General features: G+C 43.4%; 1 protein-coding gene and 1 long non-coding RNA gene across 3 annotated transcripts; both read left to right on the plus strand.

Annotated features, from left to right (window-relative positions):
* The first annotated feature begins 289 nt into the window (after positions 1-289).
* On the plus strand, positions 290-12,006 carry klhl6 (kelch-like family member 6). Of its 2 annotated transcripts, none has more exons than XM_060927228.1 (7): positions 290-992; positions 1,217-1,382; positions 7,991-8,440; positions 8,519-8,777; positions 8,878-9,080; positions 9,171-9,384; positions 9,474-12,006. In XM_060927228.1, the coding sequence occupies exons 1-7, from the start codon at positions 604-606 to the stop codon at positions 9,770-9,772; spliced, it is 1,980 nt and encodes a 659-aa protein (XP_060783211.1). In that variant the 5' UTR covers positions 290-603; the 3' UTR covers positions 9,773-12,006. The 2 variants fall into 2 exon arrangements, with proteins under 2 accessions (XP_060783211.1, XP_060783219.1); XM_060927236.1 differs by having other exon boundaries at positions 8,540-8,777.
* Positions 12,007-16,926: 4,920 nt separating this feature from the next.
* Positions 16,927-21,999, plus strand: LOC132890451 (uncharacterized). The gene is made up of 3 exons (XR_009655195.1): positions 16,927-18,149; positions 21,069-21,374; positions 21,914-21,999. It is a non-coding gene; the product is annotated as an uncharacterized LOC132890451 (long non-coding RNA).
* Positions 22,000-23,422: the final 1,423 nt, after the last annotated feature.

The following is a 23,422-nucleotide window of genomic DNA, read 5'->3' on the forward strand; positions in this document are numbered from 1 at the left end:
TTCCATAAGCGTATCAGATTCTATTTCTCTTCAGATATGCTCATTATTACAAGAGGACGTGGAAGCCTTCAGAAGCAGCTAGAGACAGATAGCTAACTCGGCTACGGCCAGTGATGAGCGGATGGTGGTTGTCATGGTAACATTGCTATATATACAGATGGATATGGATGGCTCTGATACTGAAATCCCACAGTGTGATGCGAGATAATGTTCATGAGCATGTGGGGGCGTTTCCAGATTTGCATACCCATGCATATTTATAGATGCTGGTATTTATAATGAGGCTGAAGGTGTACAGCTATAACTAAGATTTTGTTTGTGTAATAAATGCACGTTAAAGATTTAATTCTGCGCAGATGAGACCGACACCTTCAGCTGGAGTTTAAAGCTCCAGTCATGACGCTAACATCACATGCTAATTTACAGAAGATGGAAACCATGTTTCAGAACCGACTGTTATTTGTAGAGACGTGTTGCATGAACAGTGACTGCTTTAAGGGAACTTTCCAGAACATAGCTGTGAATAAAGAATAGCGCGCGTGTGTGGTTTGTGTCAGATATGAGAAGTTTCAAAACTTCCTGTTTTTGCACCTGATCTCTAAAATGAGAACAGGAAGCAGAGCAGGAGCTGAAAACCTCAGCGCTGCTAACACACTAAGAGTCGGTGCACACGGTGAGAGCCGTAGTGCACGCTTCAGAGTGTTCCTCACCGCACCGAGTGAAGAAACAATGAGCGACTCCGTGGAGAAAAGCTCCGACTCTCCTGTGCACACGGAAAGTTCTGGAGCTGGTGAACTGTCGAACATCTCTGTTCAGGAGAGGTTGGATGACGAGAGTGTGATCTTTAACGACTCTGGTCTCTCGGAGCAGATCCACGCTGAGCTCCAGGGTCTGCGTCTGGACCACTGCCTCACTGACGTCGTCCTCAGCGTCCAGGAGGAGAAGTTCTCCTGCCACAGAGCCGTCCTCGCCGCCGCCAGCTTGTACTTCAGGTGAGTCAGCGCTTCATTCAGAAGATCACCACAGACCAGTGTAACGAGACCAAACACTTCTACTGCGATAAACGTGACTTTAGGTCACGTGAACATGGAAGAAAAACAATTAGAAAAACACTTTTTGCTTCTTATTTACGTGGCTCTATTTTGTTTTGCGTTTATAAATCAGTGTACAGTAAACAGAGCTGAAGTGTGAGTTCTGGATGTTTCCTGATTTTCAGAGCCATGTTCTGTACAGACCTGCGAGAGAAACGTGAACAGTGTGTGAACATTCAGGGGATTGATGCAGAGGACATGAAGATGCTGCTGGACTACACATACACGAGTAAAGTACACATCACCAAAGACAACGTCCAGAAAACCCTGGAGGCAGCCAGTCTCTTCCAGGTGTGTGATTAATATAACGAGAGTGTGATTAATAAAGCGAATGAGTATCACTGAGCGTGTGGGATTATTATTGAATGTTTGAATATTATAGCAAGTGTGTGATTATTATAGTGTTTGTGTGAGATTGTTGTAGAGAGCCTGTGCTTTATTATAGTGTTTGAATATTATAGCCAGTATGTGATTATTTTAGTGAGTGTGTGATTACTACAGCATGTGATTATTATAGAATATGTCTGTGATTATTACAGTGTGTGATTAGTGAGTGTGTGGTTATAATAGAGAGCGTGTGATTATTATAGTATGATTATTATATAGGGTGTATGATTAGTCTGATTATTATAATGTGTGATTAGTGAGTGTATGATTATTATATAGTGTAATTAGTGTGTGTGGTTATAATAGACAGTGTGTGATTATTATAATGTGTGATCAGTGTGTGGTTATTATATAGTGTAATTAGTGTGTGTGGTTATAATAGTGAGTGTGTGATTATATAGTGTAATTAGTGTGTGTGGTTATAATAGTGAGTGTGTGATTATTATATAGTGTAATTAGTGTGTGTGGTTATAATAGTGAGTGTGTGATTATTATATAGTGTAATTAGTGTGTGTGGTTATAATAGTGAGTGTGTGATTATATAGTGTAATTAGTGTGTGTGGTTATAATAGTGAGTGTGTGATTATTATGTAGTGTAATTAGTGTGTGTGGTTATAATAGTGAGTGTGTGATTATTATGTAGTGTAATTAGTGTGTGTGGTTATAACAGTGAGTGTGTGATTATTATATAGTGTAATTAGTGTGTGTGGTTATAATAGTGAGTGTGTGATTATATAGTGTAATTAGTGTGTGTGGTTATAATAGTGTGTGATTATATAGTGTAATTAGTGTGTGTGGTTATAATAGTGAGTGTGTGATTATTATGTAGTGTAATTAGTGTGTGTGGTTATAATAGTGAGTGTGTGATTATTATATAGTGTAATTAGTGTGTGTGGTTATAATAGTGAGTGTGTGATTATATAGTGTAATTAGTGTGTGTGGTTATAATAGTGAGTGTGTGATTATTATGTAGTGTAATTAGTGTGTGTGGTTATAATAGTGAGTGTGTGATTATTATATAGTGTAATTAGTGTGTGTGGTTATAATAGTGAGTGTGTGATTATATAGTGTAATTAGTGTGTGTGGTTATAATAGTGAGTGTGTGATTATTATATAGTGTAATTAGTGTGTGTGGTTATAACAGTGAGTGTGTGATTATTATATAGTGTAATTAGTGTGTGTGGTTATAATAGTGAGTGTGTGATTATATAGTGTAATTAGTGTGTGTGGTTATAATAGTGAGTGTGTGATTATTATATAGTGTAATTAGTGTGTGTGGTTATAATAGTGAGTGTGTGATTATTATATAGTGTAATTAGTGTGTGTGGTTATAATAGTGAGTGTGTGATTATATAGTGTAATTGGTGTGTGTGGTTATAATAGTGAGTGTGTGGTTATTATATAGTGTAATTAGTGTGTGTGGTTATAATAGTGAGTGTGTGATTATATAGTGTAATTAGTGTGTGTGGTTATAATAGTGAGTGTGTGATTATTATATAGTGTAATTAGTGTGTGTGGTTATAATAGTGAGTGTGTGATTATTATATAGTGTAATTAGTGTGTGTGGTTATAATAGTGAGTGTGTGATTATTATATAGTGTAATTAGTGTGTGTGGTTATAATAGTGAGTGTGTGATTATTATGTAGTGTAATTAGTGTGTGTGGTTATAATAGTGAGTGTGTGATTATTATATAGTGTAATTAGTGTGTGTGGTTATAATAGTGAGTGTGTGATTTATTATATAGTGTAATTAGTGTGTGTGGTTATAATAGTGAGTGTGTGATTATTATATAGTGTAATTAGTGTGTGTGGTTATAATAGTGAGTGTGTGATTATATAGTGTAATTAGTGTGTGTGGTTATAATAGTGAGTGTGTGATTATTATATAGTGTAATTAGTGTGTGTGGTTATAATAGTGAGTGTGTGATTATTATGTAGTGTAATTAGTGTGTGTGGTTATAATAGTGAGTGTGTGATTATTATGTAGTGTAATTAGTGTGTGTGGTTATAATAGTGAGTGTGTGATTATTATATAGTGTAATTAGTGTGTGTGGTTATAATAGTGAGTGTGTGATTATTATATAGTGTAATTAGTGTGTGTGGTTATAATAGTGAGTGTGTGATTATATAGTGTAATTAGTGTGTGTGGTTATAACAGTGAGTGTGTGATTATTATATAGTGTAATTAGTGTGTGTGGTTATAATAGTGAGTGTGTGATTATTATATAGTGTAATTAGTGTGTGTGGTTATAATAGTGAGTGTGTGATTATTATATAGTGTAATTAATGTGTGTGGTTATTATATAGTGTAATTAGTGTGTGTGGTTATAATAGTGAGTGTGTGATTATATAGTGTAATTAGTGTGTGTGGTTATAATAGTGAGTGTGATTATTATATAGTGTAATTAGTGTGTGTGGTTATAATAGTGAGTGTGTGATTATTATGTAGTGTAATTAGTGTGTGTGGTTATAATAGTGAGTGTGTGATTATTATGTAGTGTAATTAGTGTGTGTGGTTATTATATAGTGTAATTAGTGTGTGTGGTTATAATAGTGAGTGTGTGATTTATTATATAGTGTAATTAGTGTGTGTGGTTATAATAGTGTGTGATTATTATGTAGTGTAATTAGTGTGTGTGGTTATAATAGTGAGTGTGTGATTATTATATAGTGTAATTAGTGTGTGTGGTTATAATAGTGAGTGTGTGATTATTATGTAGTGTAATTAGTGTGTGTGGTTATAATAGTGAGTGTGTAATTTATTATATAGTGTAATTAGTGTGTGTGGTTATAATAGTGAGTGTGTGATTATTATGTAGTGTAATTAGTGTGTGTGGTTATAATAGTGAGTGTGTGATTATTATGTAGTGTAATTAGTGTGTGTGGTTATAATAGTGAGTGTGTGATTATATAGTGTAATTAGTGTGTGTGGTTATAATAGTGAGTGTGTGATTATTATGTAGTGTAATTAGTGTGTGTGGTTATAATAGTGAGTGTGTGATTATTATATAGTGTAATTAGTGTGTGTGGTTATAATAGTGAGTGTGTGATTATATAGTGTAATTAGTGTGTGTGGTTATAATAGTGAGTGTGTGATTATTATGTAGTGTAATTAGTGTGTGTGGTTATAATAGTGAGTGTGTGATTATTATATAGTGTAATTAGTGTGTGTGGTTATAATAGTGAGTGTGTGATTATTATATAGTGTAATTAGTGTGTGTGGTTATAATAGTGAGTGTGTGATTATATAGTGTAATTAGTGTGTGTGGTTATAATAGTGAGTGTGTGATTATTATGTAGTGTAATTAGTGTGTGTGGTTATAATAGTGAGTGTGTGATTATTATATAGTGTAATTAGTGTGTGTGGTTATAACAGTGAGTGTGTGATTATATAGTGTAATTAGTGTGTGTGGTTATAATAGTGAGTGTGTGATTATTATATAGTGTAATTAGTGTGTGTGGTTATAATAGTGAGTGTGTGATTATTATATAGTGTAATTAGTGTGTGTGGTTATAATAGTGAGTGTGTGATTATATAGTGTAATTAGTGTGTGTGGTTATAACAGTGAGTGTGTGATTATTATGTAGTGTAATTAGTGTGTGTGGTTATAATAGTGAGTGTGTGATTATTATATAGTGTAATTAGTGTGTGTGGTTATAATAGTGAGTGTGTGATTATTATGTAGTGTAATTAGTGTGTGTGGTTATAATAGTGAGTGTGTGATTATATAGTGTAATTAGTGTGTGTGGTTATAATAGTGAGTGTGTGATTATTATATAGTGTAATTAGTGTGTGTGGTTATAATGGTGAGTGTGTGATTATTATATAGTGTAATTAGTGTGTGTGGTTATAATAGTGAGTGTGTGATTATTATATAGTGTAATTAGTGTGTGTGGTTATAATAGTGAGTGTGTGATTTATTATATAGTGTAATTAGTGTGTGTGGTTATAATAGTGAGTGTGTGATTATTATATAGTGTAATTAGTGTGTGTGGTTATAATAGTGAGTGTGTGATTATTATGTAGTGTAATTAGTGTGTGTGGTTATAATAGTGAGTGTGTGATTATTATATAGTGTAATTAGTGTGTGTGGTTATAATAGTGAGTGTGTGATTATTATGTAGTGTAATTAGTGTGTGTGGTTATAACAGTGAGTGTGTGATTATTATATAGTGTAATTAGTGTGTGTGGTTATAATAGTGAGTGTGTGATTATATAGTGTAATTAGTGTGTGTGGTTATAATAGTGAGTGTGTGATTATTATGTAGTGTAATTAGTGTGTGTGGTTATAATAGTGAGTGTGTGATTATTATATAGTGTAATTAGTGTGTGTGGTTATAATAGTGAGTGTGTGATTATATAGTGTAATTAGTGTGTGTGGTTATAATAGTGAGTGTGTGATTATTATATAGTGTAATTAGTGTGTGTGGTTATAATAGTGAGTGTGTGATTATTATATAGTGTAATTAGTGTGTGTGGTTATAATAGTGAGTGTGTGATTATATAGTGTAATTGGTGTGTGTGGTTATAATAGTGAGTGTGTGGTTATTATATAGTGTAATTAGTGTGTGTGGTTATAATAGTGAGTGTGTGATTATTATGTAGTGTAATTAGTGTGTGTGGTTATAATAGTGAGTGTGTGATTATTATATAGTGTAATTAGTGTGTGTGGTTATAATAGTGAGTGTGTGATTATATAGTGTAATTAGTGTGTGTGGTTATAATAGTGAGTGTGTGATTATTATATAGTGTAATTAGTGTGTGTGGTTATAATAGTGAGTGTGTGATTATTATATAGTGTAATTAGTGTGTGTGGTTATAATAGTGAGTGTGTGATTATATAGTGTAATTAGTGTGTGTGGTTATAATAGTGAGTGTGTGATTATTATGTAGTGTAATTAGTGTGTGTGGTTATAATAGTGAGTGTGTGATTATATAGTGTAATTAGTGTGTGTGGTTATAATAGTGAGTGTGTGATTATTATGTAGTGTAATTAGTGTGTGTGGTTATAATAGTGAGTGTGTGATTATTATATAGTGTAATTAGTGTGTGTGGTTATTATAGAGAGCGTGTGATTATATAGTGTAATTAGTGTGTGTGGTTATAATAGTGAGTGTGTGATTATATAGTGTAATTAGTGTGTGTGGTTATAACAGTGAGTGTGTGATTATTATGTAGTGTAATTAGTGTGTGTGGTTATAATAGTGAGTGTGTGATTATTATATAGTGTAATTAGTGTGTGTGGTTATAATAGTGAGTGTGTGATTATTATGTAGTGTAATTAGTGTGTGTGGTTATAATAGTGAGTGTGTGATTATATAGTGTAATTAGTGTGTGTGGTTATAATAGTGAGTGTGTGATTATTATATAGTGTAATTAGTGTGTGTGGTTATAATGGTGAGTGTGTGATTATTATAGAGTGTAATTAGTGTGTGTGGTTATAATAGTGAGTGTGTGATTATTATATAGTGTAATTAGTGTGTGTGGTTATAATAGTGAGTGTGTGATTTATTATATAGTGTAATTAGTGTGTGTGGTTATAATAGTGAGTGTGTGATTATTATATAGTGTAATTAGTGTGTGTGGTTATAATAGTGAGTGTGTGATTTATTATATAGTGTAATTAGTGTGTGTGGTTATAATAGTGAGTGTGTGATTATTATGTAGTGTAATTAGTGTGTGTGGTTATAATAGTGAGTGTGTGATTATTATATAGTGTAATTAGTGTGTGTGGTTATAATAGTGAGTGTGTGATTATATAGTGTAATTAGTGTGTGTGGTTATAATAGTGAGTGTGTGATTATTATATAGTGTAATTAGTGTGTGTGGTTATAATAGTGAGTGTGTGATTATATAGTGTAATTAGTGTGTGTGGTTATAATAGTGAGTGTGTGATTATATAGTGTAATTAGTGTGTGTGGTTATAATAGTGAGTGTGTGATTATTATATAGTGTAATTAGTGTGTGTGGTTATTATAGAGAGCGTGTGATTATATAGGGTGTATGATTAGTCTGATTATGATAGTGTGTGATTAGTGAGTATGTGATTGTGTGTGGTTATTATAGTGTGATTATCCTAGTGTGTGATTACTAGTATGTGTGATTAGTGTGTGATTACAATAGTGGTTATTGTGAGCGAGTGTGTGATAATTATGGAGAGCGTGTGATTGGTCAGCAGCTTGTAGTTTCATGAACGCTCAGTAATACAACACACAAACTATCAGTGTCCATTTTCCACTCTGCTCTGTAACCAGGACAGTTCTGGGTTGGTTAATTTTCACTTTTCTCTCCGTTCTGTTTCTTTATCCGTTCTTTCTTTCCTCCCCCTCTCATTTCTTGTTATATTTTGTATTTATCCATTCATTTTCTTTCTCCCTTGGCTCTGTATGCTCCTGATGAATGTTTTTCTCCGTTTGTTCACTCGAGCCGTTTCTTTCCCCCTTTTCCTTCCCTGCTGATTATAGATTTATTTATGTAAATATTAATTACATTTGCTCTGGTGGGCTGCAGTTCCCGCGAGTGATGGAGGCGTGTGCTAATTTCCTGGCTGAGTCTCTCCACCCGGAGAACTGTGTTGGGGTTCTGCGTCTGGCCGACACCCACATGCTGCTGGAGCTGAAGGCGCGTGTGCAAGAGTACATTGTGCAGAACTTTGGGCGTGTGGTGGAGCACGAGGAGGTGCTGGAGCTGCCGCTGGACGTGCTGCTGGAGCTGCTGCGGCGGGACGAGCTGGCCGTGAGCGATGAGGAGTGTGTGTATGAAGTGGCCATGCGCTGGGTGAAGGCGCATCATGCCGAGCGTCTGCCCTCGCTGGCCCGGGTTCTCGCTCACATCAGACTCCCACTGCTAGAACCCTGCTACTTCCTGGAGAAGGTGGAGAGCGACGACATGATCCGCTCCTGCACCGAGGTTTTCCCGCTTCTACAGGAGGCTCGAGCTTATCACCTGTCCGGGAACGAGGTGGAGTTTACACACACACGCACTACATCCTGCTGTGTCCAAAACAGTGTCTGATAGATGTGTTAATACAGCATGTAGACCGGAATTGTGTGCACACAGGTGATTTCAGAGCGCACTAAGCCCCGCCTCCACCAGTACCAGTCGGAGGTGTTTGTGATCATCGGTGGCTGCACTAAAGATGAGAAGTTTGTTTCGGAGGTGACGTGTCTGGACCCCCTGCGGCGGAGTCGCCTGGAAGTGGCCAAGCTGCCCGGCACTGACGCAGAGGCCGAGAGCGACACCAGGAAGTGGGTGGAGTTCGCCTGCATCACCTTCCGAAATGAAGTGTACCTCTCAGGTGAGAGCGCAACGCAAGTGACGTGTTCCAATAAAAAGCCATTCGGTGTTTGTAAACGTAACGCAGCCGGAGGTCACTGACTCGTCCCCCTGTGTGTCAGGTGGCAAAGAGACGCAGCACGAGGTGTGGAAGTACAACGCTTCACTGAATAAATGGATCCAGGTGGAGTACCTGAGCACGGGCCGCTGGAGACACAAGATGGCGGTGTTGGGGGGGAAGGTTTACGTCATGGGGGGATTCGACGGTGTTCAGAGACTCAGCAGTGTAGAGGCGTACGACCCCTTTCACAACAACTGGACAGAGGTGATTTAGAACCCTGTTTTTGTAACTGCGCGGAGTTGCTGTGTGTAAATATCTGCTGTGTGGAATCTTGCGGCTCTTCTCTCCCCTCAGGCTGCTCCTCTGCTCCTCGCCGTCAGCTCCTTTTCTGCCGCTAGTTACGGCAATTGCGTCTTCGTCATCGGCGGGGGACCAAACGGGAAACTGGCCACCAGCAGCCTGCAGTGTTTCGAAGCGGCGGCGAATAAATGGACGTTAAAAAGCCCGATGCCCATCGAAGCTAAATGCACCAACGCCGTAACGTTCAGGGACTCCATCTACGTCGTGGGTAACGGAATCTCAGCTAATTATTTATTAAGACTCCATGTGTGTCTCACTCTCATTTCCTTACAAACCTGTCTGTCTGTCTGTCTGTAGGCGGGGCCATGAAGGCGTTGTTCAGCTACAGTCCAGGCACGGACGTGTGGACGTTGGTCACTCAGCTGGGCAGTGAGCGGGCGAGTTGTGGGCTCTCGGCGTGCTGTAATAAACTCTTCATCACCGGAGGGAGGGACGACAAGAACACGGTCATCGCCACGGTTCTCTGCTGGGACCCGGACAAGAACACACTGACGGAGGAGTGCGTGCTGCCTCGCGGCGTCTCCCACCATGGCAGTGTGACGCTCAGGAAATCCTACACACACATTCGCAGGATTGCGCCCATACACACCGAGTGATGACATCATCACATTTCCACACAAGACGGTTTACAGCTCTGACTCTGTGAGAAACATTTTATTAAAAGAAAAATTGTAGAAAAGATGCAAACTTGATGTAAAAGTGAGGCAGTGTGTCGGACAGTGCAGAAATCCAGCTGTGCTCCTTCAACATGTGGCTCTCACACGCACGGTTTTGCCCTGATGCACTGTTTCAAGTCTGATGGGGGAGAAAAAGGACGTAAAAAGGCAGCAGTGATTTTCAGCTCTTCACTGTGAAGCTCGAGAGTGAATAAGCCCCGCCTCTTGCTTTCCCCATCATGCCGTGCGACAGGACAGGAAGTGCTGACCTTCCTCAGAGTGGCTGTGTAACTGGAGCTCCGCCCAGCAGGCTGAAAGGGTTTTTATTGGCTGTGTGCGACAACCAATGGAAATGCACAAGAGGCGGAGTTATGGATTTGGTACACATGACTAGCGTGCGCATGTGTTAAGCACTTAGCTAAATGTTAGCCAGTAATGCGACAGTAACCATAGCAACACATCCACTGGTGTAGGTTCTAGTCAATCAAATCCACTATTCTGTGCTAAGCCCCGCCTCCTCTACATTCTCACTGGTTCCCAATCAGAATCCTCTCTGGCCACAGAGTCCGTGTGAGACAGGAAGTTCACCTGCGGTGGCGAGTGTGTGCGGATCGTGTTCCGCTCTTGTTTGTGCCTGTAATCATGTGACCACTCCCGCTCTCGTCTCTCCCAGCGTTTCCCGTTGTCACGGCGATGGCGCCGTCTGTCTCCATGGTGACTCTGATCCCCCCCCAAACTTGTGGTGACGGGTTGCGGCTGCCGGGAGAGCTGGAGGTTCCTGGGTAACTCTGACTGGGGAGGGAAAACAAGTCACACATTAATGACTGATGATAACCACGCCCACTCTCACATCTCCATGGAAACACACTCACCCCGAGTGAGGAGAGGGGGATGTAGAGCGCCCCCTGGAGGCAGCATGACCGTTCTGCATTACTCCACTCTCCTCCTTTTTTACACTGTGAAGAGAAAAAAATAATTAAAAGGAAAAAAAACCACACACACACCTGGTGATGCGGGTTTTGGAGTTCAGATGTCGCTCCTCTTTCTCCTCTCTCACTTGTTTACCGTTTTCTTCCCTCTTCACCTCCTTTGGAGAACCTGAGCAGGAGGACGTGTTTATTACCTAATACGCACACACTCTCCTAATATAATTCTCCAACTGAGCACACACACACACAGGAGAAAGTTCTCTCACTGGGTAGAAACACTGGATTATTAATGGAATAAAGTGTGTATTTTATGACTAAAGTGTGTGTTTTCTAGAGCATTCTGTACATCACTGTACTGTAGGAGTCTGAGCCCTCACTCGCAGTGTGTGTGTGTGTGTGTGTGTGAGAACGGGAGTAAAAGAGTAAAGGTGAAGTGTAACTCTCTCTCCTCTGGTGACCCGGTAACACTGAGGGCTCTAGTGGGACTCGGAACCGTCAGGTTTGCGTGTAGTGACGCACTCGTACCACCTCGACATAAAGCAACCAGCGGCGACTCAAAACAACAAGTGAAGAAACCATCAGATAGAAAAAACCCCAACGTTATAAACAGCTTGTTTGAACAAAAATGTTCAGGAACAGGAAGAGACTCCGAGACGAACACACACACTGCTGAAGAACGGGAAATCTATCACAGTAGGCGGGGCTTGTAAACAGGAAGCAGTGATGTGTGTGCTCACTTGCAGAGTCCGAGCAGCCAGGTAGATGCAGGTGATGGTCTCTGGTTCAAACCTCACAAACACGCCGGTCCTGAGCGCATCGTTCATGTAGTTCCTGTAAAACAGCACCATGGTGGACAGCAGACCAGTACGATATCGCCACCACGATACCCAGCGACGTTTATTCGCATTACATCATCATCATCATCATACAACACCATGCACCGGTACGAGTCACTCGAGCAGAGCAATGTTTATCACCCTGAGAGACCACAACATCAGACGGTTTACATCGCCTGGAAGCCCCGCCCAAAGCTCCACCCCTCCCTACTATCTGACAAGCCTGGACTCGCAGCGCGCGCTCGCCTTCTGCCGCACGAAATGGAGAATGTTTAGAGTTCATTAATGTGAAATAAAATTTATCACTTAGTCAACTTTAGACACGTAAATCACTAACATTCGGTGACTGGATGGAGTTGTGATGCCACGAAAACACTTTAAATAAATAAACTGTACAGAATAAAAAGAACCTCCTCACAGAACCACTTTTTTTCCCTACACCGTAAATGGTGATCACATGATCACACCACACCCTTTTCTTTCATAAACAAAGAAACTGGAACAAAAGCAAATGCAAAACTATCCAACGTACACGATGTAAATTTATTCCTTTCTGTTTTCATGGAGGGGTTTTGTGTTTTTTCCCACCCAAAGGTCCCTTTGAGGGCTACATTTAAAAAAGAAAAAAGGGATGAAACGCTGACCTAAAAAGATTAAATAAATCCTCCTACAAGACCGTGTCAAATCGAACACTATTTTTTATAAAGTTAATGGTGGTGATGATGGAGTGTTTAAATCCCCGGGTGTGTTTTGTCTCCTGCGCCGCTCAGCACTCAGACGCTCCAGCACCGAGCGGCGGTGAAGGTGTCGGTCACGCAGACATCAGACGAGCGATTTACATCCAAATGTTGTACTTCTGTTCCGTTCTGTTTCAGTGTTTAGTGCACGTTATAAAAATCACGTTACACCACCAGTGTTACACCACCAGAGTTATGTGTCACTACACCAACAGTGTATTGACACATAACTCCACCCACCAGGCCATCTGCACCAGGATGTGGTTCTTCTCACACTCCAGCACCTGCAGGTACATCACGATCATCTGCACACACACAAGAACCGAACTCCATCAGAACCCGGAATGGTAAGGAAGGTCGGGGCTGCATGACCTGGTTCTGCAGCGGGTTAACCTCGGCCGTGTGCTGTTACCTTGTGCGGGTGTTTGACCTGGACGCAGAAGCCGAGCTCCTTCAGCACACACCGCTCGGCTTTAATCACCTGGTTCTTAGTGCTGATGTAATTCTGATCCAGGAACAGTGGAGTGCTACTGACACACACACACACAGCCCTCAGTGTTGACAGTGACTCCACCCCTGAGCAGAGTGTGGTGGTGATGATGATTGTGATGGTGGTGGTGGCGATGGTGGTGGTGATGGGCAGCACGGTGGTGTAGTGGGTAGCGCCGTCGCCTCACAGCAAGAAGGTCCGGGTTCGAGCCCCGTGGCCGGCGAGGGCCTTTCTGTGCGGAGTTTGCATGTTCTCCCCGTGTCCGCGTGGGTTTCCTCCGGGTGCTCCGGTTTCCCCCACAGTCCAAAGACATGCAGTTAGGTTGACGTGGGGCGGCCTTGGGCTGAGGTGCCCTTGAGCGAGGTACCGAACCCCTGACTGCTCCCTGGGCGCTCTGGTGTGGCTGCCCACTGCTCTGAGTGTGTGTGTGTTCACTGCTTCAGATGGGTTAAATGCAGAGGATGCATTTCACTGTGCTTGAAGTGTGCATGTGACAAATAAAGGTTTCTTTTTCTTCTTGTGGTGATGATGGTGGCAGTAATGGTGGCAATGGTGATGATGGTGATGATTGTGGTGGTGATGTTGGTGGTGGTGATTGTGGTGGTGGTGGTGATGATGTTGGTGGTAGTGATTGTGGTGGTGATGGTGGTGGTGATTGTGGTGGCGGCGATGATGGTGGTGATGATTGTGGTGGCGGTGGTGATGATGGTGGTGGCGATGATGGTGAATGTGGTGGTGGCAATGATGATGATTGTGGTGGTGGTCATGATTGTGGTGATGGTGGTGATTTGTGGTATTGGTGGTGATGGCGATGGTGGTGATTGTGATTATTGTGGTGGTGATGGCGATGATGGTGGTGGCTATGATGGTGGTGATTGTGATGGTGGTGATTGTGGTGGTGGTGATGATTTTGATGGTGGTGGTGATTGTTGTAATGGTGATTGTGTTGATGGTGGTGGCGATGATGGTGATTGTGATGGTGGTGGTGATGATGGTGGCGATGGCGGTGGTGGTGATGATGGTGGCGATGGCGGTGGTGGTGATGATGGTGGTGGTGATGGTGGTGGTGATGGCGATGATGGCTGTGGTGATGGTTGTGGTGGTGGCGATGATGGTGGTGATGATTGTGATGATGGTGGTGGTGATGGGGCAATGATGATTGTGGTGATGGGGCGATAATGATTGTGGTGATGATTGTGGTGATGGGGCGATGATGGTTGTGATGGGGCGATAATGATTGTGGTAATGGTAGCGGTGATTGTGGTGGTGATGGAGGTGGTGATGGTGGTGATTGTGGTGATGATTGTGATGGTGGTGGTGATGATTGTGGTGGTGGTGGTGATGATGGTGGTGGTGGTGGTGATGGTGGTGGCGATGATGGCTGTGGTGATGGTTGTGGTGGTGGCAATGATGGTGGTGATGATTGTGGTGATTGTGGTGATTGTGATGATGGTGGTGATGGGGCAATGATTGTGGTAATGGGGCGATGATTGTGGTGATGGTGGTGGTGGTGATGGGGCGATAATGATTGTGGCGATGGTGGTGGTGGTGATGATTGTGGTGGTGGTGGTGATGGGGCGATAATGATTGTGGTGATGGTGGCGATGGTGGTGGTGGGGCGATAATGATTGTGGTGATGGAGGCAGTGATTGTGGTGGTGATGGAGGTGGTGATGGTGGCAATGGAGATGATTGTGGTGATTGTGATGGTGGTGGTGATGATTGTGGTGATGGTGGCAGTGATGATTGTGGTGGTGATGGAGGTGATGGTGGCGATGGAGGTGATGATGGTGGTGATTGTGGTGATTGTGTTGGTGGTGGTGATGATGATGATTGTGGTGATGGTGGCAGTGATGATTGTGGTGGTGATGGAGGTGATGATGGTGGCGATGGAGGTGATGATGGTGGTGATGGTGGTGGTGGTGATGATGATGATTGTGGTGATGGTGGCGGTGATGATTGTGGTGGCGATGGAGGTGATGATGGTGGTGATTGTGGTGATGATTGTGATGGTGGTGATGATTGTGGTGATGGTGATGATGGCGGTGATGGTGGCAATGGTGGTGGTGATGATGGCGATGGTGGTGGTGATGATGGCGGTGATGGTGGTGGTGATGGTGATGGCTGTGGTGATGATGGTTGTGGTGATGGTTGTGGTGGTGGCGATGGTGGTGGTGATGATGGTGGTGATTGTGGTGGTGGTGATTGCGATGATGGTGGTGGTGATGGGGGCAATGATGATTGTGGTGATGGGGCGATGATGATTGTGGTAATGGAGCGATGATGGTGGTGGTGATGGGGCGATAATGATTGTGGTGATGGTGGTGATGGGGCAATAATGATTGTGGTGATGATTGTGGTGATGGTGGTGGTGATGGGGCGATAATGATTGTGGTGATGGTGGTGGTGGTAATAATAATGGTGGTGATGATGGTGGTACCTCTTCACTCCTCTCTGCTTCAGGTGATGAAATACGCTGATGACGTCACGCACTCTCCTCAGACACTCCTCAATCTTAGAGGCGAGATTCACACACGCCATGGCCACGATCTAACACACACACACACACCCCAGTACTCAGCTGAAGGTCATCAGCAGTGTGTTAGAGATGTGCGGGGTCTGATTTACCTCAAAATTGTTTGATGAAACATTTGGAGTAAAAGAATCGCTGAAAGAGTACCTGTCCGGTCGCCATGACAACCTGGAAAATGAAAACATAAACCAGGTGTAACTGGTATCAGAGAATGGGACGTGATTTCTCTGGAACAGGAAGGGTTTTAAACCGAACTGCACAGAGAAATAAACAACAAGAAAGTAAACAGCAAACATTATCACAAAATCACCTCATTAAAGAGCTCACTGCTCTCTCTTTCTCTCTCTCACTCTCTCTCTCTCACTCAGCTGTCTGCTCTCTCTCTCAGCTGTCTGCTCTCTCTCTCAGCTGTCTGCTCTCTCTCTCTCAGCTGTCTGCTCTCTCTCTCTCTCAGCTGTCTGCTCTCTCTCTCTCAGCTGTCTGCTCTCTCTCTCTCAGCTGTCTGCTCTCTCTCTCTCAGCTGTCTGCTCTCTCTCTCTCAGCTGTCTGCTCTCTCTCAGCTGTCTGCTCTCTCTCTCAGCTGTCTGCTCTCTCTCTCTCTCAGCTGTCTGCTCTCTCTCAGCTGTCTGCTCTCTCTCAGCTGTCTGCTCTCTCTCAGCTGTCTGCTCCAGCTGTCTGCTCTCTCTCTCTCAGCTGTCTGCTCTCTCTCTCTCTCTCTCTCTCTCTCTCTCTCTCTCTCTCTCTCTCAGCTGTCTGCTCTATCTGTCTGCTCTCTCTCTCTCAGCTGTCTGCTCTCTCTCTCTCAGCTGTCTGCTCTATCTCAGCTGTCTGCTCTATCTCAGCTGTCTGTGCTCTCTCAGCTGTCTGCTCTCTCTCTCTCAGCTGTCTGCTCTCTCTCTCTCAGCTGTCTGCTCTCTCTCTCAGCTGTCTGCTCTCTCTCTCAGCTGTCTGCTCTCTCTCTCTCTCAGCTGTCTGCTCTCTCTCTCTCAGCTGTCTGCTCTCTCTCTCTCTCAGCTGTCTGCTCTCTCTCTCTCAGCTGTCTGTTCTCTCTCTCAGCTGTCTGTTCTCTCTCTCAGCTGTCTGCTCTCTCTCTCTCAGCTGTCTGCTCTCTCTCTCTCAGCTGTCTGCTCTCTCTCTCAGCTGTCTGCTCTCTCTCTCTCAGCTGTCTGCTCTATCTGTCTGCTCTCTCTCTCAGCTGTCTGCTCTCTCTCTCAGCTGTCTGCTCTATCTCAGCTGTCTGCTCTCTCTCTCTCTCAGCTGTCTGCTCTCTCTCTCTCAGCTGTCTGCTCTCTCTCAGCTGTCTGCTCTCTCTCAGCTGTCTGCTCTCTCTCTCTCTCAGCTGTCTGCTCTATCTGTCTGCTCTCTCTCTCTCAGCTGTCTGCTCTCTCTCAGCTGTCTGCTCTCTCTCTCTCAGCTGTCTGCTCTATCTCAGCTGTCTGTGCTCTCTCAGCTGTCTGCTCTCTCTCAGCTGTCTGCTCTCTCTCTCAGCTGTCTGCTCTCTCTCTCAGCTGTCTGCTCTCTCAGCTGTCTGCTCTCTCTCTCAGCTGTCTGCTCTCTCTCAGCTGTCTGCTCCAGCTGTCTGCTCTCTCTCTCAGCTGTCTGCTCCAGCTGTCTGCTCTCTCTCTCAGCTGTCTGCTCCAGCTGTCTGCTCTCTCTCTCAGCTGTCTGTGCTCTCTCAGCTGTCTGTGCTCTCTCTCTCAGCTGTCTGTGCTCTCTCTCAGCTGTCTGTGCTCTCTCTCAGCTGTCTGTTCTCTCTCTCAGCTGTCTGCTCTCTCTCTCTCAGCTGTCTGCTCTCTCTCTCTCAGCTGTCTGCTCTCTCTCTCAGCTGTCTGCTCTCTCTCTCAGCTGTCTGTGCTCTCAGCTGTCTGCTCTCTCTCTCTCTCAGCTGTCTGCTCTCTCTCTCTCAGCTGTCTGCTCTCTCTTTCAGCTGTCTGCTCTCTCTCAGCTGTCTGCTCTCTCTCAGCTGTCTGTGATCTCTCTCTCTCTCTCTCTCTGTGTGAGTGCTGTGAAAGGGGTAAAGGGGATTAAAGCAGTAACCTGTGGGATTCTCAGCAGGATCCCAGCAGACTGTATGAGGTCTCAGTGTGCAGCTCTAACCTGTCCTGCATGGACGGAGTGTCCGAGCGCTTCTCCTCTGGCACCATGAAGCTGCCTGCAGCCAACACAACCCCCACATACAGCGCGTCCCCCATCACCCGACCCGACGCGGAACCCGAACCGCAGCAGAGACACTCGGGGCAGAAACAGAAGGAAAAGCCGGGGAGTAAATTCCCTCTCAACAGAAAGTTTTCTTCCCGGAAATGAAGCAATGGCGAAGCGAAATGACGTCACCTCCGTTTAAATTCGAAATCCCGCTGAATCCTGCGAGAACACTTCGTCACGTCCCCGCCCCACCCCACCCCCCTGCAATCAGTGAAGGAGTCAAAGCTGGCGGAGTTGCTGAAGCTCTCAGAGGGTCGGGCTCAGGAGTCAGCTCCTCTGTCCTGGAGCTGTGGGGTCTGGGAGTGGGGCAGAGCGCTGACACTGGAGACTCCTTCCACAGAACCACAGCTGCACCATTACACACCTGTTTACCATCAGTGTTTACCCCCAGAACACACCCCATATCATACACATCCCAATCAGCTGCTGCTATAGAAACCTTCAGGTCTCAGGGCATTAACAGAAACCCGCACTACTGCCAGAGCCGCTGTTACAGAGAATTAATCAACACCTGCTGACCAGTCAGAGTGCAGAACTCAGCGGCGCTGAAGAATGAATGCAGCCAATACAGTTTACACCCGGCTGTTGTGGGTTTGTACGAATTTTCTGGCAAAAAATTTTGACAGTTTACTTTTAAGCATAAATGCATGTGTACTTTTTAAAACTCCTCATTATCTCGTGCTGTGTCACCCTGAGCAGTGAGACTGAACATAAACCCTGCTGGATGTGCTTGAGGCAAATGAAAGCAGAGATTATGATTATGTTAGACAGCTAGGTACATGGAATGAAGATGAGTTCAGACAGACAGACAGAGAGAAAGACAGACAGAGAGACAGGCAGAAAGAGAGACAGACAGACAGATTAAAGTGAACCTGATCGGAGTCACTCTCCCGTCCGCAGCAGTTTGTTGATGTGAGAGGTTGATGATATAATGAGTAAATCATGCCGAGTTCCAGCCAAGAGGAAGTGGAGAGAGAGACCGATGTCAGTGATACGGTGGAGTTTTGACCTCTGACCTTTAGCTTCCTGATGAAATTCTCATATGTTCCCCTCCTGAGAGTTTCATCACTCGTACAGGAACTCGGGTTCATCTTCTCTTTCCTTCTTATCAACAATCTCATCATTTTAATTTCTTCTTCTTCTACTTTAGATAAACTGTAGTGTAACTGCTCTCTCTCACACACACACACACACTGCTGTAGCTGACACAGGAACACACCCAGAACCACGCACTTTCACTCATTGACTCTTTATTAGTGTAGAAATGATGTTCTGAGTTTAAAACTCCTTATTATTCCGTCACTTTCTACACATCCACAGTTACTGACATACACAATTATATAACAAGCAGCAAAGTCGCCGTTTCTCAACGGATTTTCACCAAATTTGGCATGTAGGTCCAGGGATGACCCGGAATTTTGCAGATATAAACAAAATTCATGTACGGGCCCCAGGGGGTCCCCGGTGGGCACCTGGGTGGTGGTTGTTTGGATTTTTGTTTGTCTTTGGTTAACATCACCATTTCTTGATGCATCTTCACCAAATTTGACATGGAAGTCTGGGAGCAACACTTAGGTAACCTGCTCGTAATGAATAAATACAGAGAGAGAGATGGAGAAACAGACAGATACAGGACATGAATCTCTTGTACTGTGTTTAACATCAAGTCAAGTCAAGTTTATTTGTATAGCACTTTTAACAATAAACATTGTCGCAAAGCAGCTTTACAGAATTTGAACGACTTAAAACATGAGCTAATTTTATCCCTAATCTATCCCCAATGATGAAGCCTGTGGCGACGGTGGCAAGGAAAAACTCCCTCAGACGTCATGAGGAAGAAACCTTGAGAGGAACCAGACTCAAAAGGGAACCCATCCTCATTTGGGCAACAACAGACAGCATGACTATAACATTAACAGTTTAACATGAAGTCAGTTTCGTTGATGCTATAAACCCCCCACCGACGGAAACCCGAGTGCAAAACTGTTCATGACAACTGCAGCCCTAAAGTCAGCAAGTCAACTGTAGTCCTCAGCCATAAAAGCATTACTGTTAGAGTCCAGAGCGTCTTCCAGGCGCGACCCCAACTGTCCACATGGGGCCGTCCTCCACAGGAGAGACGCGATGAGACTCCAGCCAGACACAGGGCATCAGGATGGATCAGGCAGGTCCGAGGAGCAGAAGAGGTTCAGCATCTCGATCCCAGGACTGACATGTAACTCAGAGGGACAGATTTTTTTTTGGGTGTGGGGGGGAAAGAGAGAGAAAGCACAGGTTGTTAGGTATGCCCAGTGTCACCTGAATAAGTAGGAACAGTATACATATTGCACTGAGTGCAAGCAGGGACTCCGGCAACTAACTATGACAGCATAACTAAAAGGGGAGAGCCAGAAGGTAACGCAGGCATGAGGGGCCCCGGGACATAAAGCAGCAGCCACTACACCATCAACAAACTCGAGTGAGCAAGCGAGTGGGGACTGACAGCATCCATACATCCCAGTTTACCAAAACACTCTGTCTGAGGATCCTCCAGATCTACACCTTTACCTCAGAAACACCTTTAACACAAGGCTTGACTAAACAGATATGTCCCGAACACTACTTGGAAGGCTGTTCTATAAATGTGGGGCTTTGTAAGAAGAGGCTCCGCCCCCTGATGTAGCCTTCACTATACGAGGTACCAGCAGATAGCCTGCACCTTTTGATCTAAGTAGGCGTGGCGGGTCATAGAGGAGCAGAAGTTCACTCAGGTACTGTGGTGCGAGACCATTCAGTGCTTTAAAGGTCAATAGTAGTATTTTATAATCAATACGAAATTTGATTGGGAGCCAACATCAGCTTCATACGACACTGTTAAAGGTTCAAGAAAACATTCTTGAGAGCGATGCCTTTAAAGAGCCATTTTGGGTTCTCTAAAGAACTTTCTGTTCCATGGTTCGCTTCTTTCTGCTGTCACAGGAAACTAAATAAACACCTTCCACCACAAATATTAGTTCTCTGTGGCATCAACAAAGATCCAAGTTCCTTCAATCAAGAGGTTCTTCAGGTTCTAACTTTAGATGAATGTCTGCAGCCTCTGGGTGGATGATCTCAAAGACACCGGTCACTCTGAAGAACCTTTTCTGGAATGTTTTTCTTTTCGACAAGTTTGAGCAGCGTCACATGTGTCCCTCTCAGTGCACCTTCCTCAAATGGTTCTTTTGATAGCTGAAGGTTCTTTGCTTCCTAAAGGTTTACAGACCTTGTAAATAATTTTCTAATTCTGTGATAAACACACGGAAGTTTTGAGTAACACGATGGAACAAACTGCCACATAAAGATCTAAATGGAAGGTCGAGCTTCACAATGAACTCTCTCTCTCTCTGGTTCAGGTGATCTGCAGAGGGTTTGTGAGACAGTGTAGTGAGTTGTTTACAGCTTATCTAATCATGGTGATGAACGATGACTCTGAAGGACCTAAGCGTGAAGAAGATGAGGGTCATGTTTCTCTCTCTCTCTCTTCACCTTTAGGACGATCCAGCAGAGGAAATGAGGAGGGAACCCCCCCCCGGCGCTCTCTTATTACACACACACACTCCCGTTTAAAAGGCCACTGCGCACTGTGTTTATTGTGCACAGAGGCACTGTGGGTAAAACAGTGTGTTAATAAGGAGGTGTGTTGGATCTGAGCACTGCGAGTGTGTATCATGTGTGTGTGTAGAGCTCTGTTCGTCCTCTGGATCTTCTCGCTTCTCAGCAGGAACGGGTTCGGTTATAATGATGAGGATTATTCCGATTTCTCCTATAATGACATCACAGATGGAGATGAGCCAGAGAGTGAGTCAGAGTCAACTCTGTGTTTTACGTTCACAGGAATGGAGACTGATCATTTTCGACTGTTCAGTGAATAATCGCTTGATGTTCTATGATATACTCGATGTTGAGTGTCCTGACTTTAAACATTAATACAGCAGTTTGTAATCATGTCTAAAGTGTGTGATTCACCAAAGATTCACTCATGACGACTCGGTGAATTGATTCATAAGCATTCAATGTTCATTACTTATTAAAATGATTCTTGTTGATTCATTTTCCTGCAATTTGTTTACTTTGAACGATTCATTTAAACAAAGCAGTTCACAAACCCAAACTACACTGATAAATCTGTTCCGGTGAATCGATTCCAAAGTCCAAATGACTCACTAAATATTCATTTATTTTAACTGACTTATTCAAATGAACCGAACGAATCGATTCACAAGTGTGTTTCGTTCGCTTTAGAATGTTTAGAACAGAACATTTGAACTTGATATTTGTGTGAAAAGTGTGTGTACGTGTGAGTCAGTAACGAACCTGGATCTTCATGCATTTCCCAGCTTCTCCTTGTCCCTGTGATGGTGGAGAGCGATTACATTGGGAGAAGCTCTTCATCAGGATGGAGGACTCACACATGATGCAGAAGATTCTCCTACAGGTCAATGAGGAGCTGAAGATGGAGATCTTTTCACTGAGAAACCAAATCCAGAAGATCTCCAGAGATGTCACCACTTCCTGTCTCAGAGTCGTGGAGGAGACCTGCAGGTCCATGAACCCAGAACAGAACCTCAGGGTGGGCTGGAACATGACCCAGCTAAAGCAAGATGTCCAGAAGAATGTTAGTGTACAGCAGCTGGAGGACAATGAGGAGGTGAAGAAGAAGACAAGAGACGAGATGAAGGAGATGAAGAATGTGGAGGAGATTATGGACAGGACCAAAACGGAGGAGATGGAGGAGAGCAATAAATGGTGGAGATGGACAAAATGGAGATTTTGGAGATGATGAAGAACTCTGGACTGATAATTGCAATTTTAAATGTGTGTGTGTTCCTCTTGGTTTATTTGCATGTGTCTGCTATGTTTACTGTGTTTTCCTGAGGAGCTTCAGCACACAGTGCCCCATAAGAAGCTTCATGGAATAAGAAGCTTCAGTTAACTGAAGTGGTTTAAAACCACACCAATGCACTTTTATTACACAATAAACAGCTCCATGGAAAAAAACAACTATCTATCTATCTATCTATCTATCTATCTTACATTATTGTTTTATGTCAGACTCATGTTCATCTCCACCTGCGCCGTGCTGCACCATACCGAGTGCTGCGATCACATCAGACCCTGATTCGATTATTGAACATGGTTAGATAGTGATCAGATTTGAATCCAAAAGACTAAATCTTCCAGAAATAAATCCTCGTGTATCAAAGTGTTTCCCCAAGTGTTTAATTCCTCGTGTAAAAACAGCAACTTACCAACCATTACAACTGTTACAGTGGTGCTTGAAAGTTTGTGAACCCTTTAGAATTTTCTATATTTCTGCATAAATATGACCTAAAACATCATCAGATTTTCACACAAGTCCTAAAAGTAGATAAAGAGAACCCAGTTAAACAAATGAGACAAAAATATTATACTTGGTCATTTATTTATTGAGGAAAATCATCCAATGTTACATATCTGTGAGTGGCAAAAGTATGTGAACCTCTAGGATTAGCAGTTAATTTGAAGGTGAAATTAAAGTCAGGTGTTTTCAATCAGTGGGATGACAATCAGGTGTGAGTGGGCATCCTGTTTTATTTAAAGAACAGGGATCTATCAAAGTCTGATCTTCACAACACGTTTGTGGAAGTGTATCATGGCACGAACAAAGGAGATTTCTGAGGACCTCAGAAAAAGCGTTGTTGATGCTCATCAGGCTGGAAAAGGTTATAAGAGCATCTCTAAAGAGTTTGGACTCCACCAATCCACAGTCAGACAGATTGTGTACAAATGGAGGAAATTCAAGACCATTGTTACCCTCCCCAGGAGTGGTCGACCAACAAAGATCACTCCAAGAACAAGGCGTGTAA

This window comes from Neoarius graeffei, chromosome 1, assembly GCF_027579695.1.
Source record: "Neoarius graeffei isolate fNeoGra1 chromosome 1, fNeoGra1.pri, whole genome shotgun sequence".
NCBI lineage: Eukaryota > Metazoa > Chordata > Actinopteri > Siluriformes > Ariidae > Neoarius > Neoarius graeffei.